General features: G+C 48.0%; 1 protein-coding gene across 2 annotated transcripts; it reads right to left on the bottom strand.

Annotated features, from left to right (window-relative positions):
* Positions 1-451: 451 nt before the first annotated feature.
* LOC128409110 (regulator of G-protein signaling 8-like) lies at positions 452-27,568 on the bottom strand. Of its 2 annotated transcripts, XM_053379337.1 has the most exons (7): positions 27,430-27,567; positions 12,911-13,333; positions 9,917-9,999; positions 6,429-6,494; positions 3,742-3,803; positions 2,896-3,062; positions 452-1,130 (listed from the first exon to the last, which is right to left on the bottom strand). In XM_053379337.1, exons 2-7 carry the CDS (start codon positions 13,331-13,333, stop codon positions 939-941), a joined length of 993 nt encoding a protein of 330 aa, XP_053235312.1. In that variant the 5' UTR covers positions 27,430-27,567; the 3' UTR covers positions 452-938. The 2 variants fall into 2 exon arrangements, with proteins under 2 accessions (XP_053235312.1, XP_053235313.1); XM_053379338.1 differs by lacking the exon at positions 6,429-6,494 and having other exon boundaries at positions 27,430-27,568.
* Positions 27,569-27,688: the final 120 nt, after the last annotated feature.

Here is a 27,688-nt window from a genome sequence, read left to right as displayed (position 1 = left end):
GGAAATTCAAAACAAGGCCAATCACCAGATGTATTTGTTGTTGCTGTTTTTAAGGGGTGCCCAGGGCATGAACCAGTCAGCTCCTGGGGTATTGGCAGCTGCCCATGGGTGCCAAGTGGTGACATTAGACCTGTTCCGACCTAATACAGTGGTACCTCGGGTTACATACACTTCAGGTTACATATGCTTCAGGTTACAGACTCCACTAACCCAGAAATAGTAGCTCCGGTTAAGAACTTTGCTTCAGGATGGGAACAGAAATCATGCTCCAGTGGCATGGCGGCAGCGGGAGGCCCCATTAGCTAAAGTGGTGCTTCAGGTTAAGAACAGTTTCAGGTTAAGAACGGACCTCCGGAACGAATTAAGTACTTAACCCGAGGTACCACTGTATGTGGAAATTCCAATGTCGCAATAGCATCGCAGACACACAAAAAACACATACAGCTCATGGTCAGTGATTCTATACTTCTAATATTATTAATTTTTTTGCATCAGTCCACAAAAGTTCTGCCCATGGGCAAATGGGCACCAGCTCCAACTTTCCATGAGCTCTTTCCTCCCCGAAAAGATTGGCGTGCCGGTGTGGCAACAGAGCCAGATTTAGGGTGGTGTAGGTCGTTTCCCCACAGAGGCCGACGAGCCAAGGGGGTGCAAAACTGATAAGATCCATAATTGAGAAGATCCACTTGGGGGCGCCACATTTTGGCCTCACGCAGGGTGCAATATTATGAAAGATTTCCCAGGTCCATCTCCGGTGGCAAGTCCACAGCCTCGGCAGCATTGGTGTTAACGTCAGGCCAATCCATCTCTCCCGCTTTTGGGCTACATACATCCTAAACAGTCCGCCGGAGGAAGTCCAGGAAGCAGGTCTTCGTCTTTGGTTCCTGCTCTCCTAGACAGGCCTCCTCTCCAAAGAACGAAAGGCAAATATGGCTGGTTTACACAGGCCCGTTGGGTTGGTGTCTGTCAGGCTGTGACAAGGTTTGGTAAAGGAGGGAGCGGAGGAATCTGGGATACGAGTCCTTCTCCATCAGGCCGTATATGCGCCTCTGAGCCTGTTCGAAGCACGAACGAGTGGGTAGCAAAATGTTCCGATTTGTGATGTCTCTGGTCTGGCAGTCAAGGTTCACCTGCAAACATGAGATGGAAGCGGTCAGGTTACATGCCAGGAAATGGTTATTGCTACAGTGATTTAAACAATGCCTAGCACACAGGGAACCAGGCAGAGGGCCTTCTCGGTAGTGGCGCCCACCCTGTGGAACGCCCTCCCATCAGATGTCAAGGAAATAAACAACTATTTGACTTTTAGAAGACATCTGAAGGCAGCCGTGTTTAAATGTAGAGGGACCCCTGACCATTAGGTCCAGTCGCGGACGACTCTGGGGTTGCGGCACTCATCTCGCTTTACTGGCCGAGGGAGCCAGCGTACAGCTTGCAGGTCATGTGGCCAGCATGACTAAGCCGCTTCTGGCGAACCAGAGCAGTGCACGGAAGCACCATTTACCTTCCCGCCGGAGTGCTACCTATTTATCTACTTGCACTCTGACGTGCTTTCGAACTGCTAGGTTGGCAGGAGCTGGGACCGAGCAACGGGAGCTCATCCCGTCGCGGGGATTCGAACCGCCAACCTTCTGATTGGCAAGTCCCAGGCTCTGTGGTTTAACCCACAGCGCCACCCGTGTCCCAGCCCTGTTTAGGGAAGTATTTAATGTTTGGTGTTTTATCGTGTTTTTAATATTCTGTTGGGAGCGACCCAAAGTGGCTTGGGAAACCCAGCCAGATGAGCAGGCGTCTGTGGGTCGGGATGGAGAGGCATGGCCAAAACGGCAGTAGGATAACAAAGGTAGCGTCAAGCAGGAAGTTGGGGAAAAGAAAAGAAATTACTAGGTCTGGATTAACTCATAGGCAAAGTGCAGTATAAAGCAGAGGTGGAGAACTGGCAGGAAGATGATTTGTTGACTTGGGTAACATCCAACACCATACAGTCAAAGCACATGTCTTCCCCCCCAAGATGATGATGATACATTCATAGTCCATCTCAAGGTGGTGTACACCCTTCTCCTAGGTAAAGGGACCCCTGACCATTAGGTCCAGTCGTGGCTGACTCTGAGGTTGCGGCGTTCATCTTGCTTTATTGGCCGAGGGAGCCGGCGTACAGCTTCCGGGTCATGTGGCCAGCATGACTAAGCCGCTTCTGGCGAACCAGAGCAGTGCACGGAAACGGTGTTTGCCTTCCCGCCAGAGCGGTACCTATTTATCTACTTGCACTTTGTGCTTTTGAACTGCTAGGTTGGCAGGAGCAGGGACCGAGCAACGGGAGCTCACTCCGTCGCGGGGATTCTAACCGCCGACCTTCTGATCAGCAAGTCCTAGGCTCTGTAGTTTAACCCACAGCACCATCCGCGTCCCTTGACCTTTCTCCTACTCTTCAATTTATCCTCACAACAACCCTGTGAGGCAGGAGAGATAGTGAGTGGCCCAAGATCACTCAGTAGGCTTCTTGGGTGAGTGGAGATTCAAACCCTGGTCTCCCAGGTCCTAGTCCAGGACTTTACCCACAACATCACAGTGTAGGGCCGGCGCACCTATGAGGCAAGGTGAGGCGACCGCCTCATGTGACAGAGTTCTGCGGCACAGCAGATCCCGATGCCAATCTTTCTCCCCCACTCTTGTTCCTGATGCAGAACTTCCCTGACCCTTTCTTCCCTGGCGCAGAGGTGGGGGGTGCCATGTCAAGGTCTGCTTCAGGTGGCGAAATGTCTTGGGCCAACCCCTGGTTAAGAAAACCTCACCCATCCTTCTGTCTCCACCTCAGAAAAGAAGATCAGCTCATTCAAAAGGCATTTTGGGTGAGGATAGTTTTGGAAGCGTGCTTATCGAGCCCAGTTCTCTTACCTCTTTGGGGGCATGGATGGTGACGTATTGGTCATAGATCTTCTTGGCGCTGTCCTGGAGTTTGTCGCAGCCTCGTAGCTTCCGGTAGTCTTCGCACGCTAGCCAGAAATCCAAATTCTCTTCGCTGAACTCTGACTTGAGGAAAGCGTGGAAGACAGACCGTCCATCTGCAGGGAAGAGGGATGGAGGAGTCAGGGGTTTCCCCTCAAAGAATCCAAATTATTTTATTGGAATAAAGGGTGCAAATGCTTTAGCTGAGATTTCGGCATTGCAGCAGACTGGACTGGATTACCCTTTAGGTTCCCTTCCAGCTCTACAATTCCATGATTCTATGAAATTTCTGTACATACCGTATTTTTTGCTCTATAAGACGCACCTTTTCCCTCCTAAAAAGTAAGGGGAAATGTGTGTGCATCTTATGGAGCGAATGCAGGCTGCGTTGCTTTCGCTGAAGCCAGAACAGCAAGAGGGATTGCTATGCAGCAATCCCTCTTCCTGTTCTGGCTTCAGGGATAGCAGTGCAAAGTCTCTTCAACAACATTTGATTCAGAATATTTTTTTTCTTGTTTTCCTGCTCTAAAAACTAGGTGCGTCTTGTGGTCAGGTGAGTCTTATAGAGCGAAAAATACGGTAATTGTTTTCTGCTTTGGATTTTCAGCTCTTGTTTCTTGGAAAGGGAAAATGGGAGGGATAGTATTTCTATGTGGATAAAGGGTAGTAGGCAAATGTAATCAATAATAATTTTATTAATTAAATAATAATAATAATAATAATAATAATAATATAACATAATATGCTGTGGCAGCTTTTCTAAAGACTTTTAGTGGTTCTGAACCACACACTTACATGGATGAAGCAGTAACTTTTCCAGAGATTCAGCCCATTCTTGCGCCTCCTCAGGAGTCGGCCTATAAGAGAGAAAGTGTCTGAGCAACTGGGAACCGGCTGCCCTCTGAGCCCAGGAGCAATTTGGCCAGAGTTGCATAAGGCCTCCCAGGTCCTTCTCTTCACAGCATGGACTGGGGAACCTGTGGCAGTCTGGATGTTGTTGGACTACAGATCCCATCTTGCCTCGCCACAGGTTGGTGGTAGCTGCACTAAAGGAACGCTGATATTCTTCTGTGAACTCCTGTGGCGCCTTCAGAGGGGAACTTCAGGGCACAGGTCCAGACTCCCACTCAGCAAAATAACCAGGAATGACCCTAAACGCATTGTGAGGCAAGGGAAGTAATGCGTATTGCTGTCTCAAGAGGGCCGCTCCTCATAAGATCATTAAGCCACGGGCCAGTTTTGATAACTCCACCACAGCTCAAATCTCCATCTCTATCCAGCCAACCCATAACTCTACTAGACTCACTCGCAGAAATCAGGCAGATAATCGACAACATCGAGACGAACACACACTCCCTGCACCGCGGACCACTCTGAAAAGAGATTTGGCCCCAGACCAGATCTAAATGGCCTATAGCTCTTCCTGGAAGAAGAGGTTAAGTGGATGGGTTAACAAGAAGGATTAAAAATTAAAAACGAAAAACAATGTGATTCATTGCTGGCTTATTACAAATGTATTTTCCCCATTACCAATCCATCTCCTCCCCACGTCCCTCCACCTCTTGATTTAAAAAATGCCTTCCTTTGCCATTTCCGTCCAGGTACTTAGTAGCAGGACTAAGAGCTTTCCATGGAATCATAGACTTGCAGGGTTACACCCTGTAATGCAGGAATGGTCAAGTTGTGCAGATGCCTGATGATCATCTTCCAAAGCAACTTCCCTATTCTGAACTTAAAAATGGAAAGCGTAATGCCGGTGGTCAACAAAAGAGGGTTAAAAACTCTCTCAAGGCAATTTTTTAAAAATGCAGTATAAACACTGACAACTGGGAAACACTGGCCTGCGAGCGCTCCAGTTGGAGAACAGCCTTTACCAAAGGTGTCATGGGCTTTGAAGAATGCTCAAACTCAGGACGAAAGGGAAGAAGAAGAAGAAGAGTTTGGATTTGATATCCCACTTTATCACTACCCGAAGGAGTCTCAAAGCGGCTAACATTCTCCTTTCTCTTCCTCCCCCACAACAAACACTCTGTGAGGTGAGTGGGGCTGAGAGACTTCAGAGAAGTGTGACTAGCCCAAAGTCACCCAGCAGCTGCATGTGGAGGAGCAGGGAATCGAACCCAGTTCACCAGATTACGAGTCTACTGCTCTTAACCACTACACCACACTGGGGAGAAATGTACTAAGAGGAAAGAATGCTTGGTTAACCCTCACCGCGATCAACTCCCGCCCAGAAACCTATGTCCCCAGTGTGGAAGGACGTGTGGATCCAGAATTGGCCTCCACTGTCACTTACGGACTCAGTGTTAAAACTGCGTTCATGGAAGACAATTTTACTCAGATATGAGCACTGGTGATGCAATGGTGTACACCTGGGGCAGCAGGCTAGTCTAGGGGGGCGGGCTAGTATGCACAGCTCTGTCCTACAACAGAGGGGAGTAGTCCAGGGAGGGGCTTATGAGAACAAGCCAGGGCTGCTACTACTGCCCTGGCCCAACATCTCCAACATCTCTTCGTCTAATGACAGAGATACCAGTGAAGGCGGTGAAGGTCCTGTGTGAGTGTCTGGAGGCAGTTGGAGGATGGATGGCGGCTAACAGATTGAGGTTGAATCCTTACAAGACAGAAGTACTGTTTTGGGGGGACAGGAGGCGGGTGGGTGTGGAGGACTCCCTGGTCCTGAATGGGGTAACTCCCTACCTGCCCGCAGACTGTCTCACCAGAGTGGTGCATGCTCTGGTTATCTCTCGCTTGGACTACTGCAATGCGCTCTATGTGGAACTACCTTTGAAGGTGACCCGAAAACTACAACTAATCCAGAACGTGGCAGCTAGACTGGTGACTGGGAGTGGCCGCCGAGACCATATAACACTGGTCTTGAAAGACCTACACTGGCTCCCAGTATGTTTCCGAGCACAATTCAGTGTTGTGTTGGTGCTGGCCTTTAAAGCCCTAAACGGCCTCAGTCCAGTATACCGGAAGGAGTGTCTCCAACCCCATCGTTCTGCCCTGACACTGAGGTCCAGTGCTGAGGGCCTTCTGGCGGTTCCCTCACTGCAAGAAGCCAAGTTACAGGGAACCAGGCAGAGGGCCTTCTCGGTAGTGGCAACCGGCCTGTGGAACGCCCTCCCGCCAGATGTCAAAGAGAAAAATAACTACCAAACTTTTAGAAGACATCTGAAGGCAGCCCTGTTTAGGGAAGCTTTTAATGTTTAATAGGTTATTGTATTTTAGTGTTTTGTTGGAAGCCGCCCAGAGCGGCTGGGGAAACCCAGCCAGATGGGCAGGGGTATGTATAAATAAATAAATAAATAAATAAATAAATAAATACATACATACATACATACATACATACATACATACATACAGAATAATAACTGTATGGTCTACTGAAGCCTCACCTCCTCTCTCTCAAACACACACACACACACACACACACAAACAAACAAACAATTCTTGTTAGAATAAGAGAGCTAAATTACCTTAGGGATTGAATTTCATTACCCCCTGAGCTCCATAACCTTAGGAAGTTTCTTTTATTTTTCCTCCTTTTGAAAAGAAAGAAAAAGTAAATCATACAGGCAGCATACAGAATAAATGCATACAGGCAGCGGAAGCCAACCTTCAGATTGGTGTGGGGTCCGCGCCCCACCCCACCCCGGATATTCTGCAACACATCATTGATGCAACAAAAGTGCATTAGAGGTGCATTTATACTGGCCCATCTGAACATTGTTTCTCTTTCCTAGTTGCTCTGCGGTGCTCCTCTGATGTTAGTGCATTGTTAAGTGTCCAGGGATAGGGACGTGGGTGGCGCTGTGGGTAAAAGCCTCAGCGCCTAGGGCTTGCCGATCGAAAGGTCGGCGGTTCGAATCCCCGCGGCGGGGTGCGCTCCCGTCGTTCGGTCCCAGCGCCTGCCAACCTAGCAGTTCGAAAGCACCGCCGGGTGCAAGTAGATAAATAGGGACCGCTTACAAGCGGGAAGGAGAAGAGTGACTAGTGGGGTGCCACAGGGTTCTGTCTTGGGCCCGGTCTTATTCAACATCTTTATCAACGACTTGGATGATGGACTCAAGGGCATCCTGATCAAATTTGCAGATGACACCAAACTGGGAGGGGTGGCTAACACCCCAGAAGACAGGAACACACTTCAAAACGACCTTGACAGATTAGAGAACTGGGCCAAAACAAACAAGATGAATTTTAACAGGGAGAAATGTAAAGTATTGCACTTGGGCAAAAAAAATGAGAGGCACAAATACAAGATGGGTGACACCTGGCTTGAGAGCACTACATGTGAAAAGGATCTAGGAGTCTTGGTTGACCACAAACTTGACATGAGCCAACAGTGTGACGCGGCAGCTAAAAAAGCCAATGCAATTCTGGGCTGCATCAATAGGAGTATAGCATCTAGATCAAGGGAAGTAATAGTGCCACTGTATTCTGCTCTGGTCAGACCTCACCTGGAGTACTGTGTCCAGTTCTGGGCACCACAGTTCAAGAAGGACATTGACAAACTGGAACGTGTCCAGAGGAGGGCAACCAAAATGGTCAAAGGCCTGGAAACGATGCCTTATGAGGAACGGCTAAGGGAGCTGGGCATGTTTAGCCTGGAGAAGAGGAGGTTAAGGGGTGATATGATAGCCATGTTCAAATATATAAAAGGATGTCACATAGAGGAGGGAGAAAGGTTGTTTTCTGCTGCTCCAGAGAAGCGGACACGGAGCAATGGATCCAAACTACAAGAAAGAAGATTCCACCTAAACATTAGGAAGAACTTCCTGACAGTAAGAGCTGTTTGACAGTGGAATTTGCTGCCAAGGAGTGTGGTGGAGTCTCCTTCTTTGGAGGTCTTTAAGCAGAGGCTTGACAACCATATGTCAGGAGTGCTCTGATGGTGTTTCCTGCTTGGCAGGGGGTTGGACTTGATGGCCCTTGTGGTCTCTTCCAACTCTATGATTCTATGATTCTATTCTAAGGTAAACGGCGTTTCCGTGTGCGGCTCTGGCTCGCTGGCCACGTGACCCGGAAGTGTCTCCGGACAGCGCTGGCCCCCGGCCTCTTGAGTGAGATGGGCGTACAACCCTAGAGTCTGGCAAGACTGGCCCGTACAGGCAGGGGTACCTTTACCTTTAAGTGTCCAGGGAGCCACTCCTGAGCTTCTGTGCAACAAAAGCAGGTTGTGGGAAACAAATCAGAACATTGGGTACAAAAAGTTACAGGATTGCATCAGGAAGCTATGGGCCATGCACCAATTGGAAAAGTAGTAGTAAGTCCAACCCAAGACATTTTCAGGCAACAAACAGTATTGAAAGCTGGAGCAGATGAACCATTGGCCTGATCTTGTTCTTATCTCAGTAAGTCCTACAAAGTGGATCTAGAGTATTACCCCCATTTTCCACATGTAAGGCAAGATCGGAACTTTATCAGCAATAGGTGTTAGAATCTCTTTAGCATTTTATAGCCCCTTTCCCTGCTGAAGTTCTTTCGGTCATCTTTACAACAACCTTGAAAGTCAGGCTGCTAGCATTTATCGTTGCCGTACTACAGATCTGGGGTCTTGGGGATTGCTGTCTGCATCTGTTCTGTCTTGAGAGACAATGGACTGTGCCTACGGGAGGTGAAGCCAATCTGCTGCCTTAGCATCACCAAAGTGACCTTCCCTGGGGCGCAAACCTGGGCAGTGTGTCTGGAGTTCTTGGGCTGCCCAGATGACAAGACTCCCCTCTTGGCCTTGCTGTTGTGGTCCAAAGGGAAGCAGAGCAACAACATCTTGCTCTGTATTTGATTTTGATATTTGGTTGGAAGCTGCCCAGAGTGGCTGGGGAGACCCAGTTAGATGGGCAGGGTATAAATAATAAATTATTATTATAAATTATGATAACATTTGGCACCAACTTGGCTGCAGAAGTTGCTGGAAGGAGGGATGCAAGGCACCATCTAACAGTCTTAGGGACTCTGCTCTGAATTTGTGTAAGATTTACACCTTAGCCTTTTCTTCTCCTGAAGGTCTCCCACAAAGCAGTGGAGGTTTAAGATAATAATAATAATAATAATAATAATAATAATAATAATAATAATAGATTTTATTTATATCCCACCCTCCCCAGCTGAAGCTGGGCTCAGAGCGGCTAACAATAAAAGTAACACATCATTCTAAAATCAATTCAAAATCAAATTAATGGCATCCATTGGGCTAGAGTTCTGTGAGGATTGCCAAAGGAGGGGGTCAGGCTGTGCCTTGGCCAAAGGCCAGGCGGAACAGCTCTGTCTTGCAGGCCCTGCGGAAAGATGTCAAGTCCCGCAGGGCCCTAGTCTCTTTTGACAGAGCGTTCCACCAAGTCGGGGCCAGTACTGAAAAGGCCCTGGCTCTGGTTGAGGCCAGCCTAACCTCCCTGTGGCCCAGGACATCCAAGGCCATCATGGTTTTCCTTCTCCTAGATGGGCTACCTTCCCAGGTTGACGAACCCCATATGCCCCTCACTTCCCTCTACAGCATATGCAGAAACGGCCTTCTTGACCACTGGTCCCACTATTGGGTCTCATTTGCTCAATCCGCTGGAGCCCTAACTCACCAAGGGTTTCAGACCTCACCTGGTTTAGATGAAATTCTGCAGGCTCAGGAATACAGTCGTACCTTGGTTCTCAAACGGAATCCATTCCGGAAGTCCGTTCGACTTCCGAAAATGTTTGAAAACCAAGGCGCGGCTTCCGATTGGCTGCAGGAGTTTCCTGCACTCAATTGGAAGCCGCGGAAGCTGTGATGGATGTTCAGCTTCCCAAAAAAAGTTCGCAAACCAGAACACTTATTTCCGGGTTTGTGGCGTTCGGGAGCTGAAATGTTCGAGTCTCAAGGCGTTTGAGAACCAAGGTATGACTGTAGTACAGCTACCCAGCAAGTCGAAGGAGGAGGTGAGATTTAAACTAGGATCTGGAAGATTATAGCTCTGCTTTTAGCTACTCAACTCACCGGCGGCGTTTTTGCCTCTGTTGTGCCTGGCAGTTGCTGTCACCTTCTGATCCCAGATCCGATTCCACACTCGACGCCAGAGACTGAAAAACAGAAACAAGAGTTCAAGTTCTGTGATGCCCCAAGGGACCCAGGTGTCCAGGGTCCCACAACTGCTTCCAGAGGCCAGGGGATTTTATGCTGCCCCTTGCATTTCACTGAAATTCAGGGCTAGAGCCACCTCAGCTTATGCATAGGGCTCTCTTTATATCTTGAGACATAAAGCCAGACTGGTGACTGGGAGCAGCCGCCGAGACCATATAACACCGGTCCTGAAAGACCTACATTGGCTCCCAGTACGTTTCTGAGCACAATTCAAAGTGTTGGTGCTGACCTTTAAAGCCCTAAACGGCCTTGGTCCTGTATACCTGAAGGAGTGTCTCCACCCCCATCGTTCAGCCCAGACACTGAGGACCAGCTCAGAGGGCCTTCTGGCGGTTCCCTCACTGCGAGAAGCCAAGCTACAGGGAACCAGGCAGAGGGCCTTCTCGGTAGTGGCACCCGCCCTGTGGAATGCCCTCCCATCGGATGTCAAGGAAATAAACAACTATCTGACTTTTAGAAGACATCTGAAAGCAACCCTGTTTAGGGAAGTTTTTAATGTTTGAAGTTTTTATTCTGTTGTTAGTGTTCTGTTGGGAGCCGCCCAGAGTGGCTGGGGAAACCCAGCCAGATGTGCGGGATATACATATTATGATTATTATTTAGGTTTTCAAAACATTTAAAGGGGGGGGAATGGGCCCTCTGTAAAGGTCATCTGAAATATACTCAGAGTCGCAAAGTGATTTCATGCTCTTTATTCAGTTCATAGTGGTGAGGAGGAATGAAAGTCCCCTCAAAGTATCTGCTTTATATACATTATTTACACAATGGGCTGCACATGATTGGCTAATTCCGCAATTCTACTGTAAGCCAATCAGGTTGTGGATTCACTTCTATCTGGAGCATGATTGGGTAGTTCCTGCCAACCAATCATACTGCTGCATTGTTCTAGGACCAATCAGACTGCTGCATTCTGAATCCTATTGTTCTAGGACCAATCAGACTGCTGCCTTTTGGATCCTATTGTTCTAGGACCAATCAGACTGCTGCAGTTTGGATCCTATTCAACTCAGTACATAACATCATCCAAGACAATTCCCCTTAATATATAAATGTTGTTACAGTGGTACCTCTGGTTAAGAACTTAATTCACTCTGGAGGTCCATTCTTAACCTGAAACCGTTCTTAACCTGAGGTACCACTTTAGCTAATGGGGCCTCCTGCTGCCGCTGCATGATTTCTGTTCTCACCCTGAGGTAAAGTTCTTAACCCGAGGTACTATTTCTGGGTTAGCGGAGTCTGTAACCTGAAGCGTCTATAACCTGAGGTACCACTGTATTATTATTATTCAATCTGTGAGTTACTTAACTCACAAGAGGTCTCAAAGCCCCATCCCCTCACAGTATTCTCAGCCACAGGAGTCAGTTAAGCTACAATGGCATCAGCGTTCATGTCAGATAGCCAAGCAAACCTACTAGACAAAGGACTTTGCCTCTCAGATCCTTTGCATCGCTTATTAGTCTCTGGTCCCCCTCTGGAGAACCCAGGAGTCCAGGCTCCCAGGCCCTTTGGCATAACCCTTCCTTGGTAATGAATTATCAGCTTTCTATTTCGCCTCGGGATGTGCTTTTCTGTCTCACTCTCTCTTTTTTTCACTGCAGGAAATTCCAGAGATTAAAACCATTGGGAACAAAGACACTGAAATATTTATACAACCGAGCTAAAATAAAATAGAATCTGGGCTCGCAGTTTCTCCTGGAAGTGATGTGTGGTGGGGGGTGAGTTTGTGGAAAGAAGAAAGATGGGTGTTAAGCAACAAGTAAGAGGACCTTAAGGTCCATGAATAGTCATAGTTTAGAGGTCCCAGGCCGTAAGGAAGTCTGACTATCCTCCACCAGGGCCTTCTCAGTGATGGCTCCGACCTGGTGGAATGCTCTGTCCCATGAGACTAGGGCCTTGCAGGATTTACCGTATTTTTCGCCCCATAGGACGCACCGCCCTATAGGACGCACCTAGTTTTTTTTGGGGGGAAATAAAGAAAAAAAATTTATTTCCCCCCTCAGGCACGGGGCTGGCGCGGGGGAAGCCCGAGCTTCCCCCGACCCCAGCCCCCAGAACAGCCTGCTATCCGCAAGCCTAGGGAGCCGCGCCGGTCTCCCCAGGCTTGCGGACAGCTGTGCAAAGCCCGGGCGCGCTGAGGCTTCCTAATGCAGGCAGCTCTGCGCAACCCTCCGGAGCCCGGCGCAGCTTGGCGCCGGGCTCCGGAGGGTAGCGCAGAGCTGCGCGGACCCAGGGAGGGCAGGCAGCTCCGGAGGGTTGCGCAGAGCTTCCTGAAGCCTGGAGAGCGAGAGCCTCTTGCTCTCCAGGCTTCAGCGAAAGCCTGTATTTGCCCCATAGGACGCACACACATTTCCCCTTCATTTTTGGAGGGGGAAAGTGCGTCCTATAGGGCGAAAAATACGGTAACTTCCTTCTGCAGGGCTTGTAAGACAGAGCTATTCCGCCTGGTTTTTAATTTGAACTTAGCCTGATCTTTTATTCCCCTTCCTTCCCTCCCACTCCCCTTTTTATGAAGATTACTCGCTCTGGGATCCCACAGCTAATTCTCCCTTGGTCTCCTTGCTGGCCCAAATGGGACTAGCCCTGGTGATCATCGAATGTTTATTGGATGGATTTTCCCCCTAGATTGATTTTTGAATTCTGAATTTATTGTTATTCACGTTTTATATTGCATTTTATGTTGTTTTTTGTTGCATCAATTAAGTGTTTTAAATTTGTTGTTAGCCGCCCTGAGCTCGGTTTTCTGAACCGGGAAGGGCAGGGTATAAATAAAAAATTATTATTATTATTATTAACAAAAGGGCTGTAAACATGGCAGTGCCATGCAAGGAGGAGTAATGGCCGCCCACTGACTTTGTTGGACCCTCCGAAGAGATTCCTCAAGTGCTGCTTGGCCGCCGCAACTCTCCCTCTGAGGCGTCGCTCTTTCCTCAAAGACTTGGGGGACGGCAAGCTCCACCCGCTTCCTGTTTTGTCCACCACCTCGGTCTCCCCTGGGCACGGCACCCCCTTTTGGTCCAGGCGGCCCTCGCTGCGGGAACGCCACACCCCTCCGGGGTCTTGCAGGGGGATCTGGAGGCAGGTGGACACTTCTGCGCCCTCCAAGAGGATGCTGGGAGGGGAGGGCTTCTCCTGGCTGGGAGCCTCGTGGTCACCCCCGGACTCCGACTCCTCGAAGCTCTGGTGCCGCCTTCGGAGGGTGCTCCTGTGCCAAGGGAAAAAATCGCAGTCTACCAGGCAGCCTTCCGAGCCACATTTCTGGAGGGGGCTTAGCATCTGTGAGAGAGAGAGAGAGAGAAATTATGGCTATTTTGGTTTAAATGTCCAATAGCCCAACTAAGGTAAAGGTAAAGGGACCCCTGACCATTAGGTCCAGTCGTGGACGACTCTGGGGTTCCGGCGCTCATCTTGCTTTACTGGCCGAGGGAGCCGGCGTACAGCTTCTGGGTCATGTGGCCAGCATGACTAAGCCGCTTCTGGCGAACCAGAACAGCGCACGGAAACGACGTTTACCTTCCCACCGGAGTGGTACCTATTTATCTACTTGCACTATGACGTGCTTTCGAACTGCTAGGTTGGCAGGAGTAGGGACCGAGCAACGGGAGCTCACCCCGTTGCGGGGATTCGAACCGCCGATTGGCAAGTCCTAGGCTCTGTGGTTTAACCCACAGCGCCACCCACATCCCCTAGTAGCCCTACTACTAGCCTACAAACAGCTCAGCCGGCCTGCTTTTATAGGCAGCCGGCGGTCAACATTGAAACAACAACAACCCAGGGTTTCCTGCCTAAATTAACTGACGTGGACCTGAGTGAAAACTATATACACGATGATACCCCTGGTGGCCGAGGTCAGAATTCCAATACATAACATAACCATTCCTACAAACAGGTGAGCTAGGAAGAAGAGTTTGGAAGGAGAACGGTTGAGAAAACTGAGGGGAAAGGGGAGAAGGACGAAGGTAGTATAAGCAATTTCAGAGAATTCTATGGCATCATCATCATCATCATTTATTGAGTTTATATACCGCCCTATGCCCAGGGGTCTCACAGAAGAAAATCAGGATATAAAACCACAAAATACTTAATAAAAACAACAACCCAATAGCTCCGTCCCCATAAAAAAACACATTTTAAAAGGGCATAGGATGTCAATCGGATCAATCAAAGGCCTGGTTAAGAAGGAACGTTTTTGCCTAGCGCCTAAAGGTGTATAAATGAAGGCAGCAGGCGAACTTCCCTGGGGATAGCGTCCCACAGACAGGGAGCCACTGCAGAGAAGGCCCCGTTCTCGTGTTGCCACCTTCTGATGGGTTATGCAAACGCTTTATGCAAAACATGAAAACAAGGAAAGCCTTAGACTTTGCAGAAAATAGGGGTGCCTTTAACCAGGAGTTAAAGGGACGACCAAGGCTGTGTTTACACATCAATTTGAAAGAATCGTCCAAAGCATAGTCTGCACATTTTCTAATTCAGTATTTGTCAAGCTCTAGAGAGCGGGTCTCCACATGAGTCTCTCTTTTATTTTTGCCACAGGGCCTCTGTGAACTCTGGAGGATGATGGGAAGTTCCTACAGAGTGCCGGGGGCACGTCAAGTCTTCACACTCTCTAGATCGCCAGGCTAATGGCCAGTCAGAAAAAGATGTTATTTTGAGCCCCTCAAAATTTTGAATCACCCAGACTCTGAGCGCCTTCCTCTCTTCACTTAAGCCACAATCCAATGCCTACTTTCCTGGGAGCAATCCCCACTGGAATCAGTAGAGATTACTTTTGAGGAAATGCGCAGAGCATTGCACTGTCAGACAATGGCCTGCAGGGATCCCATCCATTTGGTCTCTCGCTGGGAATCTCTCCAAGGCAGATAATATCTGAGAGAAGCTCATTAAAGAATTATCTGGCCGGGTCTTGGCATCAATGATGGAAAGGCATGAGGGGATGAATGTTTTCCTCTTGGTCATCAGTAGGCAAACTAAGGCCTGGGGGCCAGATCTGGCCCAATCGCCTTCTATATCCAGCCCACGGACGGTTCGGGAATCAATGTGTTTTTACATGAGTAGAATGTGTGCTTTTATTTAAAATGCATCTCTGGGTTTTTTGTGGGGCCTGCATGGCGTTTTTACATGAGTGGAATGTGTGCTTTTATTTAAAATGCATCTCTGGGTTATTTGTGGGGCATAGAAATTCGTTCATTTTTTTCTTCAAAATATAGTCCGGCCCCCCCACAAGGTCTGAGGGACAGTGGACCGGCCCCCTGCTGAAAAAGTTTGCTGACTCCTGCTCTTGGTCCACCCACCCTTTATTACCATCGTTTTCCTTGTCGCGAATGCTTTCCAGGATATCACCTATGTCATAGGCAACCGTAATGAACAGCAACAGGGAAGGCTGGTCGGTTAAGCTACCGTATTTTTTGCTCTATAAGACTCACTTTTTCCCTCCTAAAAAGTAAAGGGAAATGTGTGTGCGTCTTATGGAGCGAATGCAGGCTGCGCAGCTATCCCAGAAGCTATCCCCTGCGCAGCGATACCTCTTGTTGTTCTGGCTTCTGAGATTCAGAATATTTTTTTTCTTGTTTTCCTCCTCCAAAAACTAGGTGGGTCTTATGGTCTGGTGCGTCTTATAGAGCGAAAAATACGGTAGATGGGGGTGGTGCCCCACCAACCTCAGCCTGGGCTCCCACCTGCCTGCCTTCTTACAACCAGTCATGGGATGACAACAATCCCATGACTGCAATCATAGATCAGGAATTCTAACATCCACTGCCTGTCTCTTTTCTCCTCCTTCTTCAACTCAGGATTGCCCTTGCAGAACATAGCAGGGAGCAGGTGGAAGAGAATTCAACTATTCCTTGACTCCACCGACTGCCCAAACAGAACTAGTCACCAGAAGTTAGGCTGACGAAAGCGGATAAGATCAAGGCCGCCTGTGGAAGATGCTTCGTGGCCACACAGGCATTTGATCTGGAATCATTCCAAACCATCACTGCCTCCAATCATCACCCAATCTAGTGTTTGGCCTGGTTTTTGCCCATGAAACAACACTGGTTGCCGTGACAGGCTGGGACGAGGACCTCAAGTCTTAAAGCAGGGGCCTCACCCAGACATCCTGTTTCCGGACCGTTCATCCTGATTTGCCAGCAGAGGTTAAAAGGCAATGCTATTTTTTTGTTTGCGTGCAGGTTACGTGACACTGAGCGATGTCAGGGTTGCCTCACAGTTTCAAGGGCATCTTCCCACACTTTTCTCTCCACAAAAATCCCGCCGTTCCAGTTTGTTTTGGAGGCGGGCAGGCAAACATTTTTTTAAAACTGCATTACGATGAGTCTGGCCATTGGTCCACCTAGCCTACATTGGCTGGCAGAGGCTCTTCAGAATTTCTAGCTGGGTCTCTCACAGCTTTTCCTGGAGATACCAGGGATTGAACCTAGAATCTTCCATATGCAAAGCCAGGGACTCTACTGGTGAGCTATGTCCCTTCCATTACTCCAAATGTTATAGCTTGAATTTGCTGGTATATGATGGAATCATACCAGCAAAACAGTGAAGGAACCAGCCAGACCATCTCTGTGGACAGTTGAAGCCGGTTCTCAATACAATCCAAATAACTTTATTGTACTAGTCATTGGAGGGACACAGGTGGCGCTGTGGGTTAAACCACAGAGCCTAGTACTTGCCAGTCAGAAGGTTGGCAGTTCGAATCCCCGTGACAGGGTGAGCTCCCGTTGCTCGGTCCCTGCTCCTGCCAACCTAGCAGTTGGAAAGCACGTCAAAGTGCAAGTAGATAAATAGGTACCACTCTGGCGGGAAGGTAAACGGCGTTTCCGTGCGCTGCTCTGGTTCGCCAGAAGTGGCTTAGTCATGCTGGACACATGACCTGGAAGCTGTCTGCGGACAAACGCCGGCTCCCTTGGCCAATAAAGCGAGATGAGCACCACAACCCCAGAGTTGGACACGACTGAACCTAATGGTCAGGGGTCCCTTTACCTTTACTAGTCATCGGCCATGACAAATGTGAACCAAAAATGAATACAGTAGATGCTCGGGTTGCGAACGTGATCAGTGTGGGATGCACGTTCGCAACCCACAGTGCTCGCAACCCGCAGCGGTGCGTCTGCACATGTGCGGGTTGTGATTCGGCGTTTTTGCGCATGCGCAAAGTGCGATTTAGCACTTCTGCGCATGCGCGACCCCTGAAACCCGGAAGTAACCTGTTCTGGTACTTCCGGGTTTCAGCGGGTCCGTAACCTGAAAAAACGCATAACCCGAGGTATGACTGTACAAGCAAAATGGGGTTGAAGCTGGTTAAAGAATACTTCAAGGCAGGACTGGAGAACCCTTTCGGACCTGGGGCCCAGTGCCCTCATCCCACTGGCCAACTTTGACAGGTGGACTGGACAACTCGCCTTGTAATCGTGTGATGTCATTAAGAGACCACATGATTGACAGATGGGATGTCACACCCACCTGCCCAAATCCCTTGCACGGGGTTCCCAGTGACATAGCCAGGCCATAGCTGCCAACGTTTCCCTTTTTTTTAAAGGGAAATTCCCTTATTCCGAATAGGATTCCTCACAAGAAAAGGGAAAAGTTGACAGCTATGAGCCAGGCCCATGCTTTGCAAGCCTCCTTCATGCTGCTCCTTTCCACCTCCGATGGTGGGTGGGCAGGTAAGGAATGCTATAAATCCTACAAATGAATCCTACAGATAAATAGGTTTTGTCATAAACATCCAGGCTCTTCTACAGCAGAACATGAAGCGTTGCCGCATGTCTTCCCATGGCTCCCCTTACCAGCTACGCTCCCACCCCAATGAATGTGGTGGTGGTGGGGCATTCAGTGAATGGTATGATGACACTATTCTGCAAGTTCCCCTGCTCTCCCCTCTTTCTCTCCAGACTCAAGTTCACTGGTTGCTATTGCAGGACAGTGTGGCGGTTGTGTTATGCCTTTAGTAACCCTACACTTTACAGAACGAGGCAGGGGACACAGCCTCTTCCAGGCAGCCCGTTTATGGAGCATGCATTTGGATTTCAAAAGCCGCTTCGCGGTAAAAAGAGCCCCAAACCCACGTTAATTGCACAACCTGATGATTATCAGCTTGTAGTCAGAGAGAGATAGGCTTTTTCCACTGGCAGCAGCAACACTGTGGAACGTCTTCCCTGCCAATAACCAGGAGACTTTATCTGTTTAGGACATAGCAGTTTGGACAGGCACACCTCCCCCCCCCCCCCGATTTCCTGAACCTCTTGCGTTTTATTGCTTTTAATGGCTGTTCTAACTCTTTTTATTGTTCGCTGTTTTTATGGGCTTATTTTATTGTACGTTTTAATGGCGGATCTTTGTCTTTTTTAATGTTCAGATGAAATTGCTTAACTGCGTATTTTCATTATGTGTGTTTATGTTATTTGCCAGTTTTTGTTCTTGTTTAAGTAAAAAAAAAATATAACACACACACACACATGCACAAACACCTTCTACCTGTAAAACTGCAGAGAGCTGCCACAGCTTTGGGGGTGCTTTTTGGGAGAGGTCCCATCTTGTCCCCTCTGCTTATGGCTGCAGCTGCATCCTGTATTGTGGGCACAGCAGTCGAGCCAAATTGACATTTCTGGTGCTGTGCTTGCACCATGCTGAATTCTCTCCTGCCAGCTCCCCTCTCAGTAACCAGCAGTGACGCATGGCATTGAGAAGCCAGAAGATCAACGCAGCCTCACCAGCAGTATCCCACCGGTGTCACCCCACTAAGAAATCCCCATTGGTCTGCCCTCTGCAGGCTTCCTGGGTGCGCGGGAGAGAAACCCTCCCATCAGACTTTTTCAGATCAGGGAGTGCAGGCACCTGGGGAGGCTGCTGAGCGCTGGAGAAATGTTTAGTTGGACGGGAGAAACACACCCGCACCTTCAGCTCCCTCACCAAAACAAACTAAGTTCAAAACTCCACCCCTCACACAAGTAATAAAGAAACACTAAATTTATCCTCAAGAGCCCTGAGAAAGGGGAAATAGAAGCCTCTTTTGCAGGGAAATTGGATTCTTTCTGAGGGGTGCCCTGGGGACTTTAAAAGAGAGCAGCTTATAAAAACCAGATCAAATTAAAATGAAATCCAAAGTCTCCTCTCCTGCTTATGATGCCTCAGAGAATGGCTGCCAGATCATAAATGGGCATTATGGTTTGACTCGGTAGCAGGAAGCCGTATATGCTCGTGTCCTGGAGCCTCCATTTTGGCCAACTGAAGTCAGGAATGTTTTCCCGCCTCCTTTTAATCCTGTTGTTTGATTTCCATCATTCTTTAAGTGCAGTGCGGACAGCCTCAGCTTGCGAGACATTTCAGATGTGGTGGACTGATTTAGTGGAGAGGAAACTTTTAAATGTCGATGGTACTCTTGGCCTCTCATACACCCTCAAAGACAAACAAACATGCCCGCCTGCCCTGTGTTCAGTTCCTTCTGGAAGATTCTTTGGGTGAAAGATTTGCTCACCTTTCGGCTAGGGGACTAAGTATTGGCCCTGGTGGGAGGGCGGGAGAGAATTTTTACCTCAGGCCAAATTTTACCAGATTAACTGTTCGCAGTGTGTGTACAGTTGTACCTCGGCTCCCAAACGCCTTGGGAGTCAAATGTTCTGTCTCCTGAACGATCAAAAACCAGAAGTGACTGTTCCGGTTTTCAAACTTTTTTTTGGAAGCTGAATGTCCGGCGCGGCTTCCGCTATTGTTTCCAGTGCGCCTGTGCAATCGGAAACCAATCAGAAGCTGCGCCTTGGTTTCCGAATGTTTTGGAATTCGAACGGACTTCCGGAACAGATTCCGTTCAACTTCCAAAGTATGACTGTATATGTACATTATTATCATTTTATTACAGTATTGTTATTATTTCCATTTAGTATCACCTTTCACCATCAGGTCCCAAGGCTGGTTGCAGAGATTTAAAATTCCATTGAAGGGACAGGATACCCAAATCCTGTCTGTGAAATCACCCAAGGCCTCAAAACTGTCCAAAATTCCTTTTGTCTTCTAAAAATCCACAGCTACAGCTTTTCTGTGGATTCTCACATAGGCAAAATGTTATTCTTTTATCAGTATAAGAAGGCTTCAAAAAGCTAATGAATAGACTGTCAGAGCAGGCCTGAGAACTGACTTTTATCTCATTCTAGTTGCAACATCTTGGACAAGCTGAACCACCAGGGCTCCTCGCCCCCTTGGCTCTCACCCCCCTTTCCTGGGAAGGGCGCCAAGAGTCCAAAAGAGTCCCAAGACAGGAGCTTTCTGTACATGCTCAGGGGAACTCATGGGGCAGGACTCCTGGAAAAGGAGGAGAAAGGGGAGGGAACTGGAAGGGGTATATATGCTCTGTGCACATGACTGTGAACCCGTGCATGCCTTTTGTGAGTTATCACACTTGCTCCTTCTACCAGTTCATGGATGGTAGAAATAAAAGCTTTTTCTCCGAAACTATTCCTTGAGTGTCTGTTGACTCCCATTTTCCCTTTCCCGGGTGCAATCTTTTTCCCACCCGAGGGCAAAGCCTCATAAGGATACACCATATTAAAAACAGTTAAAGCAAATTACGGCCACAGAAATGGAATGTATCCTAGGGAAAAAAACCCCAAAAACCTAAGGCAGAGAGATGTGTCTTCTTCAGCATAGAGTGGAAACGATATAATGAAGGTGCCAGATGCAATTCTGTGGGGACGGAGTCCCACAATATTGGGGCCACCAACACCTGAACTGTTATGGGTGAGGGAACCAACAGCATCTACTCTATAGGGAAGGAGGGGTCTTTTAGATATTTAGGGCCCTATGTCATTTAGGGTTTTAAACAATAATGTGAAGGCAAAGGGAGGGCATTGGCCTGACCTCTGGTCACCTGTGTCATACTGAGACAGGCGGGAGAAGGGGTGAGTAGGACAAGGAAGAGGCGACACAGTGGAAACACACTGGGTTGGCTCTGCCGGTGTGTTTGCACCACGCTGACCTCATTGCTGCCTGACTCCTGTTCCCCATCCCTGTATACAGCAGCGACATGAGCGATGGGAGGTCAGGTGAACGACTGCCCACACAACCATATGCTATTGCATGTGTGGGAAATACACACACAAGTGTGCGCACACACAGACAACATTGCTTCCAATAGGATGTCCAACACACACACAAAAAAAACATCTTGGGACATACCAGACGTTGGCTATCCACCAACAGAATGAAGAACTGTTTGTGAAATAAAACGGTTCTTGTGGCGCTGTGGTCTAAACCACTGAGCCTAGGGCTTGCCGATCGGAAGGTCGGCAGTTCGAATCCCCGCGACAGGGTGAGCTCCCGTTGCTCAGTCCCTGCTCCTGCCAACCTAGCAGTTCGAAAGCACGTCAAAGTGCAAGTAGATAAATAGGTACCGCTCCAGCGGGAAGGTAAACGGCGTTTCCGTGTGCTGCTCTGGTTTCCCCAGAAGTGGTTAAGTCATGCTGGCCATATGACCTGGAAGCTGTCTGCGGACAAACGGCGGCTCCCTCGGCCATTAAAGCGAGAGGAGCGTTGCAACCCCAGAGTCATCCGCAACTGGACTTAACGGTCAGGGGTCCTTTACCATTAACTATGCAACCTTTGGAAGACATCTAAAGGCAGCCCTTTTTAGGGAAGGGTTTTTTTAAAAAAAAGCTTAATGTTTTATTATGGTTTCCTATATGTTGGAAGCCACTCAGAGTGGCTGGGGCAACTCAGTCAGATGGGTGGGTTAATAATAATAATAATAATAATAATAATAATAATAATAACAACAACCACCACCCGGGTTTTTTTTAGGGGGAACCTACAGGAATTGAGTTCCGGCACCTCTTTTTCTAGAAAAATAACACTAATAATAATAATAATAATAATAATAATAATAATAATAATAATAATATACTTCTTTCCTCTGCCCCCATGGCAACACCTGTGCCCCACAATCAGCTCCTGACTCTCAGGAGCAATTTTAAGGAGGCACATCGGGTGAGATCCTAAGAAAATAAGATATAATGAATCCTGTTCCCGCAGCGTCCTGTTCTCACAAGCAGAACAGCCGCTCAACAGCTCCTCTCCATGCTTCTGCGGTTTCCAGCAACTGGTATTCGGAAACATATTGCCTCTGACAGTGAAAGGGGGAAGGCCCATTGCACAGGCGGACTTCCACTCAGGCAATGTTGGCTGTCGTTCCGTATTATTTACATATCCATTCATTATATTTATTAGCTGCCTGATCATGTAGATTCACTAGGTAATATGAATGCAAAACTAAATAAAAGAGTGTGTGTATCTCTCTCTCTCTCTCTCTCTCTCTCTCTCTCTCTCTCACACACACACACACACACACACACACACATATATATAAAACGGCAGTTAATACAGTATACATCACCCACATGAAAAGCCAAACCAGCACAAAAGAATAAAGGAATTGCCAACTTACCACAACTTACGTTTACACATCAGAAAAGCTCAAAGTTGAAAAGTTAAAAAACACTATCTCACCCGCTATTACACAACAGAGGTAATGGTTTAAAATGACTGTACAGTGGTACCTCGGGTTAAGAACTTAATTTGTTCTGGAGGTCCGTTCTTAACCTGAAACTGTTCTTAACCTGAGGTACCATTTTAGCTAATGGGGCCTCCCGCTGCCACCGCGCGATTTCTGTTCTCATCCTGAGGTAAAGTTCTTAACCCGAGGTACTATTTCTGGGTTAGCGGAGTCTGTAACCTGAAGCGTCTGTGACCCGAGGTAGCACTGTAATAAAAAATATTTAAAACAGTTATGCCAAAGCTAATGACATGCCTGGGGAAAGTGTTCCGCAACCAGGGAGCTGCCCCTGTAAAGGCCTCAGACGCCATTTGGAGGAAGAGCAGGATATATAATCATAGAATTTGAATCATAGAGTTGTGGACTTGGAAGGGAACCGAGGGTTATCTACTCCAACCCTCTGCAATGCAGGAATCTTTTGCCCACTGTGGGGCTCGAACGCACAACCCGGAGAATAAGAGCCTCATGCTCTACTGACTGAGCTACCTGGGCAAATAAATAAATGTAACAAATAAATAAACACAGCACAGACCACTCGCTCCTGGAATCTGCTCTATATGGCGAAGAGCTAGAGTTCAGTGGTAGAGGGCAGAATTTGGTCAATGCCTATCCGTTCCTTTCCCCGAAGTGTTCACAATGTGCAACTAGCCCAAGGTCATGCCTGATGGTGGATTTGAACCCAAGTCTCCCCCATCCTAGTCCAAACTACATATACTGCAGGTCCCTGCACGCAGAAGATGTGAAGTCCAGCTGTGGGCACCTGCAGCTGAAAGGGTCTTGGGCGGATCCTGCCTGAGACCTTGGAGACACACACACACACACACACACACACACACACACTGGTGGGAAGGTGTTGCCATCCCCTATGCAGTCATAAAGGTAAAGGGACCCCTGACCATTAGGTCCAGTCGTGACCGACTCGGGGGTTGCGGTGCTCATCTCACTTTACCGGCCAAGGGAGCCGGCGTACAGCTTCCGGGTCATGTGGCCAGCATGACCAAGCCGCTTCTGGCGAACCAGAGCAGCGCACGGAAATGCCGTTTACCTTCCCGCCGGAGTGGTACCTATTTATCTACTTGCACTTTGACGTGCTTTCGAACTGCTAGGTTGGCAGGAGCAGGGACCGAGCAACGGGAGCTCACCCCGTCACAGGGATTCAAACCGCCAACCTTCTGATCGGCAAGTACTAGGCTCAGTGGTTTAACCCACAGCGCCACCCGCGTCCCTTTATACAGTCATACCTTGGGTTAAATATGCTTCAGGTTGAGCGTTTTCAGGTTACGCTCCGCAACAATCCGGAAGTAACAGAATGTGTTACTTCCTGGTTTCGCCGCTCGCGCATGCGCAGACGCTCAAAATGACGTAGCGCGCATGCGCGGAAGTGGTGAATCGCAACTCGCACATGCGCAGACGCAGATGCGCAGGCGCAGGTTGCATTCGCTTCAGGTTGCAAACGGGGCTCTGGAACGGATCCTGTTCACATCCAGATGTACCACTGTAACATGCAGCTTGGCTCACTTGCTTGAGTCGCCTGCACAGAGTCCTGCCCTATAGCCATCTGTCTGTGATGCACCTGTTTTGCAGCTAATGGCACCCTGGTTTGCCAGGCACATGGCACACTGGTTTGCCACCATTTGGAGGACTTGGGCGGTGAATGCACACACGCCCTCCCCAAGCGGGTTAGGTTGGCAAATCCGTGGCTGGAAAGTAATCACTGGTTATAAACGGGTGCGCATTTTGCATTCCGCCATGGCTTTTCCTCTTCCTCGTCCCCTCGCCTTTCTGGGACAAGCCAGCCTGCTGTCACTACAGGGAAAGAAGAGTTAACACATGTTTGTACCCCACGGGGGAGCAAAAGGTCAGGGACGGAGTTTCTGGCTTATGTCTCTGCCGAGACGTAAATCATGTGCTTGCAGAAAAGTCGAAGCAGGGAAGGGAGAAGCCCAGAGCTGGTGCCCTACAAGCCTGCCTGCCCTCTCTCCTTCCCATAGCTGTCAACGTTTCCCTTTTTTAAAAGGGAAATACCCTTATTCTGAATAGGATTCCTAGCAAGAAAAGGGAAAAGTTGGCAGCTATGCTCCTTCCCCATCTTCGTCCTGTGCGCATGGGCACACAGCCCACTGCCAAACCGACCCAGTCCTCTCTACCCATCCCTAAAGGCTCTCTCCCCAAAGCCACTCATTTCGTCCATCCGTCCATCCACCCGAAAGGTCAAGGAATGTCCGGAACATCAACAACCACCGGGGGAAAAACCAAGGGGGCCATCTGAAGGGACTGCGATAGAAGAGGCTTTTCCTTTGCAGCTAACTTGGGCATGGGCACATCGGCCGGCTGGAACACAGCAAGGATGGGAGACGAGGAGGGTGAGGACTGAGAGAGGGAGAGAAACAGCCCCCACCCCTCCAATTTCATACCCTCCAACATTTCTCCGACGAAAATATGGGCATCCTATTCCATAATGATAATAATGATAATGTATCTGAAGTGTATCTGAAGAAGTGTGCATGCACACGAAAGCTCATACCAAGAACTAACTTAGTTGGTCTTTAAGGTGCTACTGGAAGGAAAAAAAATTTTTGTTTTGACTATGGCAGACCAACACGGCTACCTATCCGTAACTGATAATAAATTTGTTATTTATACCCCACCCATCTCGCTGGGTCGCCTCACCCACTCTGGGCAGCTTCAAACATATATAAAAACATAATAAAACGTTAAACGTGAGGTTTTTTGTGGGGGAAAAACCCACTTCCCTATACAGGGCTGCCTTCAGATGTCTTTTTGCTTTCCTGCACTACTTGATAATATGATAAATAACATATCCTCCAACATTTCTCCGATGAAAATAGGGACATCCTACTCCATAACAACAATAATAATTATAATAATTTTATGATTTATACTCCACCCATGTAACTGGGTTGTCAAAGACACTCTGGGCGGCTTCCAACAAACAAAAACCTAATAAAACATTTTTTAAAAATTCTGTATACAGGGCTGTCTTCAGATCTTCCCTATACAGGGCTGTCTTCAGATCTTCTAAAGGTTGCCTAGTTACTTATCTCTTTGGCTCAGGAGTTGCATAACTGCAAACCCTCCAACATTTTTCCAGTGAAAATAGGGACGTCCTAAGGGAAAACGGGACATTCCAGGATCAAATCAGAAACTGGGACGGTTTCCAGGGCTGTCCCTGGAAAATAGGGATACTTGGAGGGTCTGCAATTTGTGGGGAGCAAGGATTGCACCCACAATCTGTACCTTCCAGGAACAATAGTTTTGGGCAAGCTTTTTTTTCCTAGCTGGGCAGAAAGGTCTAGCTGGGCCTTAGGTGTTCGTTTTCCCTGATTTGCAACTGGGTGCTACTATTCAAGGTGTTGCTGTTATTATGTAAGGCGCTTAATGACTTGAGAGCAGTTTACTTACAAGATCGCCTTGCCCCACACATGCCCAACCGACCGCTCCAGTTGGCGGGACTGGCACTACTGGAGGTGCCTACATAATATTTATCCATATATTTCGGAACCGCCCTTCATCCGAAGATCGTAGGGCAGTTTACAATATGAAACCACAAAAATATGCAGGATAATAACAAACATAAATGCTAAAGCCCTCCCCCCAATACTATCTGTTCTGCTTTTATAAGTGTGGCAACGACTGGGCTTTGGAACTCCCTGCCACTTGATATTAAGCAGACAGCTTCGCCGTACACTTTCCGGCACCAGCTAAAAGCACTCCTGTTTAGACAAGTCCACCCAAAGGATTAGAAAGCTGAGGTAATTTTAATCCGCTTTAGTAATTTAAGTTTTGTACGTTTTAAAGTAAGGCTTCCTTTCCTTGTTTTATCTTTTCATAAACCACTTTGAGGGGGGGGGGGTTTGGTGTGTTTTTTAAACAATCAAGTGGTGTATACATTTTCTGGAATAAATAAATATTCTGGGGAGGGGGGGTACTGTTTTCATTGTATGTCTGCAAAATATCTAAACTGTGAATAATAATAATAATAATAATAATAATAATAATAATAATAATAATAATAATTCTGGTGACGGTTCTGCATTTCTGTTTGATGTAAAAGTATTACCTGATCTCAGTCTTTGAGAACAGGGAGAGGAATATGGCAATGTTGAGATGGATGGAGGGAGGGATAGATCAAAAAATGGGGACAGAACTGGGGACACAGAAATTTAAGAGGCAAATGCCAGAGGGGTAGCTAGATGTGTCTCTGACAGCAAAGGGTTTTTTTAAAAAAATAAAATAAAAAAAGAGTATTCAAAGTGCTACAGCTGCCATCCTAAACCAAATAGGATTTCCTTCTGAGTAAACGTGGCTAAGATTGTGCTGTTAACAGGATTTGCTGTGGCTCAGGTATGGACCACAATAAATCATTTGCCTCTCAAAGTGCTGGAAGATTTCCACCCCCCTACGCGTAGGCAAAAAAGAATGAGGAAACTGATTCAATAAAGATAATCAAAGTGTACTGACACTGCGTGCCTGTCATATATTTACAAAACACACAAAGCATGCTCCCCCTTTCCAAAGAACCGTACTTCACTCCCCACAGAGCTGCTATTCCCACCACCCTTAACAAAACTACAGTTCCCAGCCTGGGGGTGGGTGGGGCAGGTTTTGCCTTAAATGTACTGTGTAGACACAGCCTCCCTGTCAGTCTTTCTCTGTCTTACATTGAAGAAGAGTGAGACAACTGATTCCCTCCAGACAAAGTATACAGAGAGAAAGCAATGGATTGAATCAGGTGGAGAGAAAGAGGGCGAGAAGAAAAGACAGAGAAATAAGTAAACAGGCTGGCACTGGCTTTCCGGGTTTTCCTGCTCACCTTTCTGTCTCTCACTCCTTTGCAGTCTTTTCCTCTTCCTTACTTTCTCTCTTCCCCTCCTCTTCTGGGCCACAGGAGCAGCCAAACCTCCACCAGCTAGTTCCTTTGCAGCTCTGAACAGCCGAGTGCTCAAGTCAGCTCCTCCCTCAATGCTCAATGGGAGTGGCAGAGTGCCTGTGTGTGTGTGTGTGTGTGTGACCCTTTGACAGCGCAAAAGTAAAGCGTGACATCACAAGGCACTCCTCAGAGATTTGCGGTG

This window comes from Podarcis raffonei, chromosome 2 (assembly GCF_027172205.1).
Source record: "Podarcis raffonei isolate rPodRaf1 chromosome 2, rPodRaf1.pri, whole genome shotgun sequence".
Lineage (NCBI taxonomy): Eukaryota > Metazoa > Chordata > Lepidosauria > Squamata > Lacertidae > Podarcis > Podarcis raffonei.
Note: the sequence above shows the minus strand (reverse complement) of the source record. Positions and strands in the feature narration are given on the sequence as shown.

Excerpts from the sequence above, each read along its gene's own strand:
- LOC128409110 (XM_053379337.1), bottom strand. The coding sequence starts at position 13,333 with ATGCTAAGCCCCCTCCAGAAATGTGGCTCGGAAGGCTGCCTGGTAGAC. Across the intron at positions 6,495-9,916 it reads CAGAGGCAAAAACGCCGCCG|GAGGAAAAATAAAAGAAACT; the intron begins GTGAGTTGAGTA and ends TCTTTTCAAAAG. Across the intron at positions 1,131-2,895 it reads CCATCCATGCCCCCAAAGAG|GTGAACCTTGACTGCCAGAC; the intron begins GTAAGAGAACTG and ends TCATGTTTGCAG.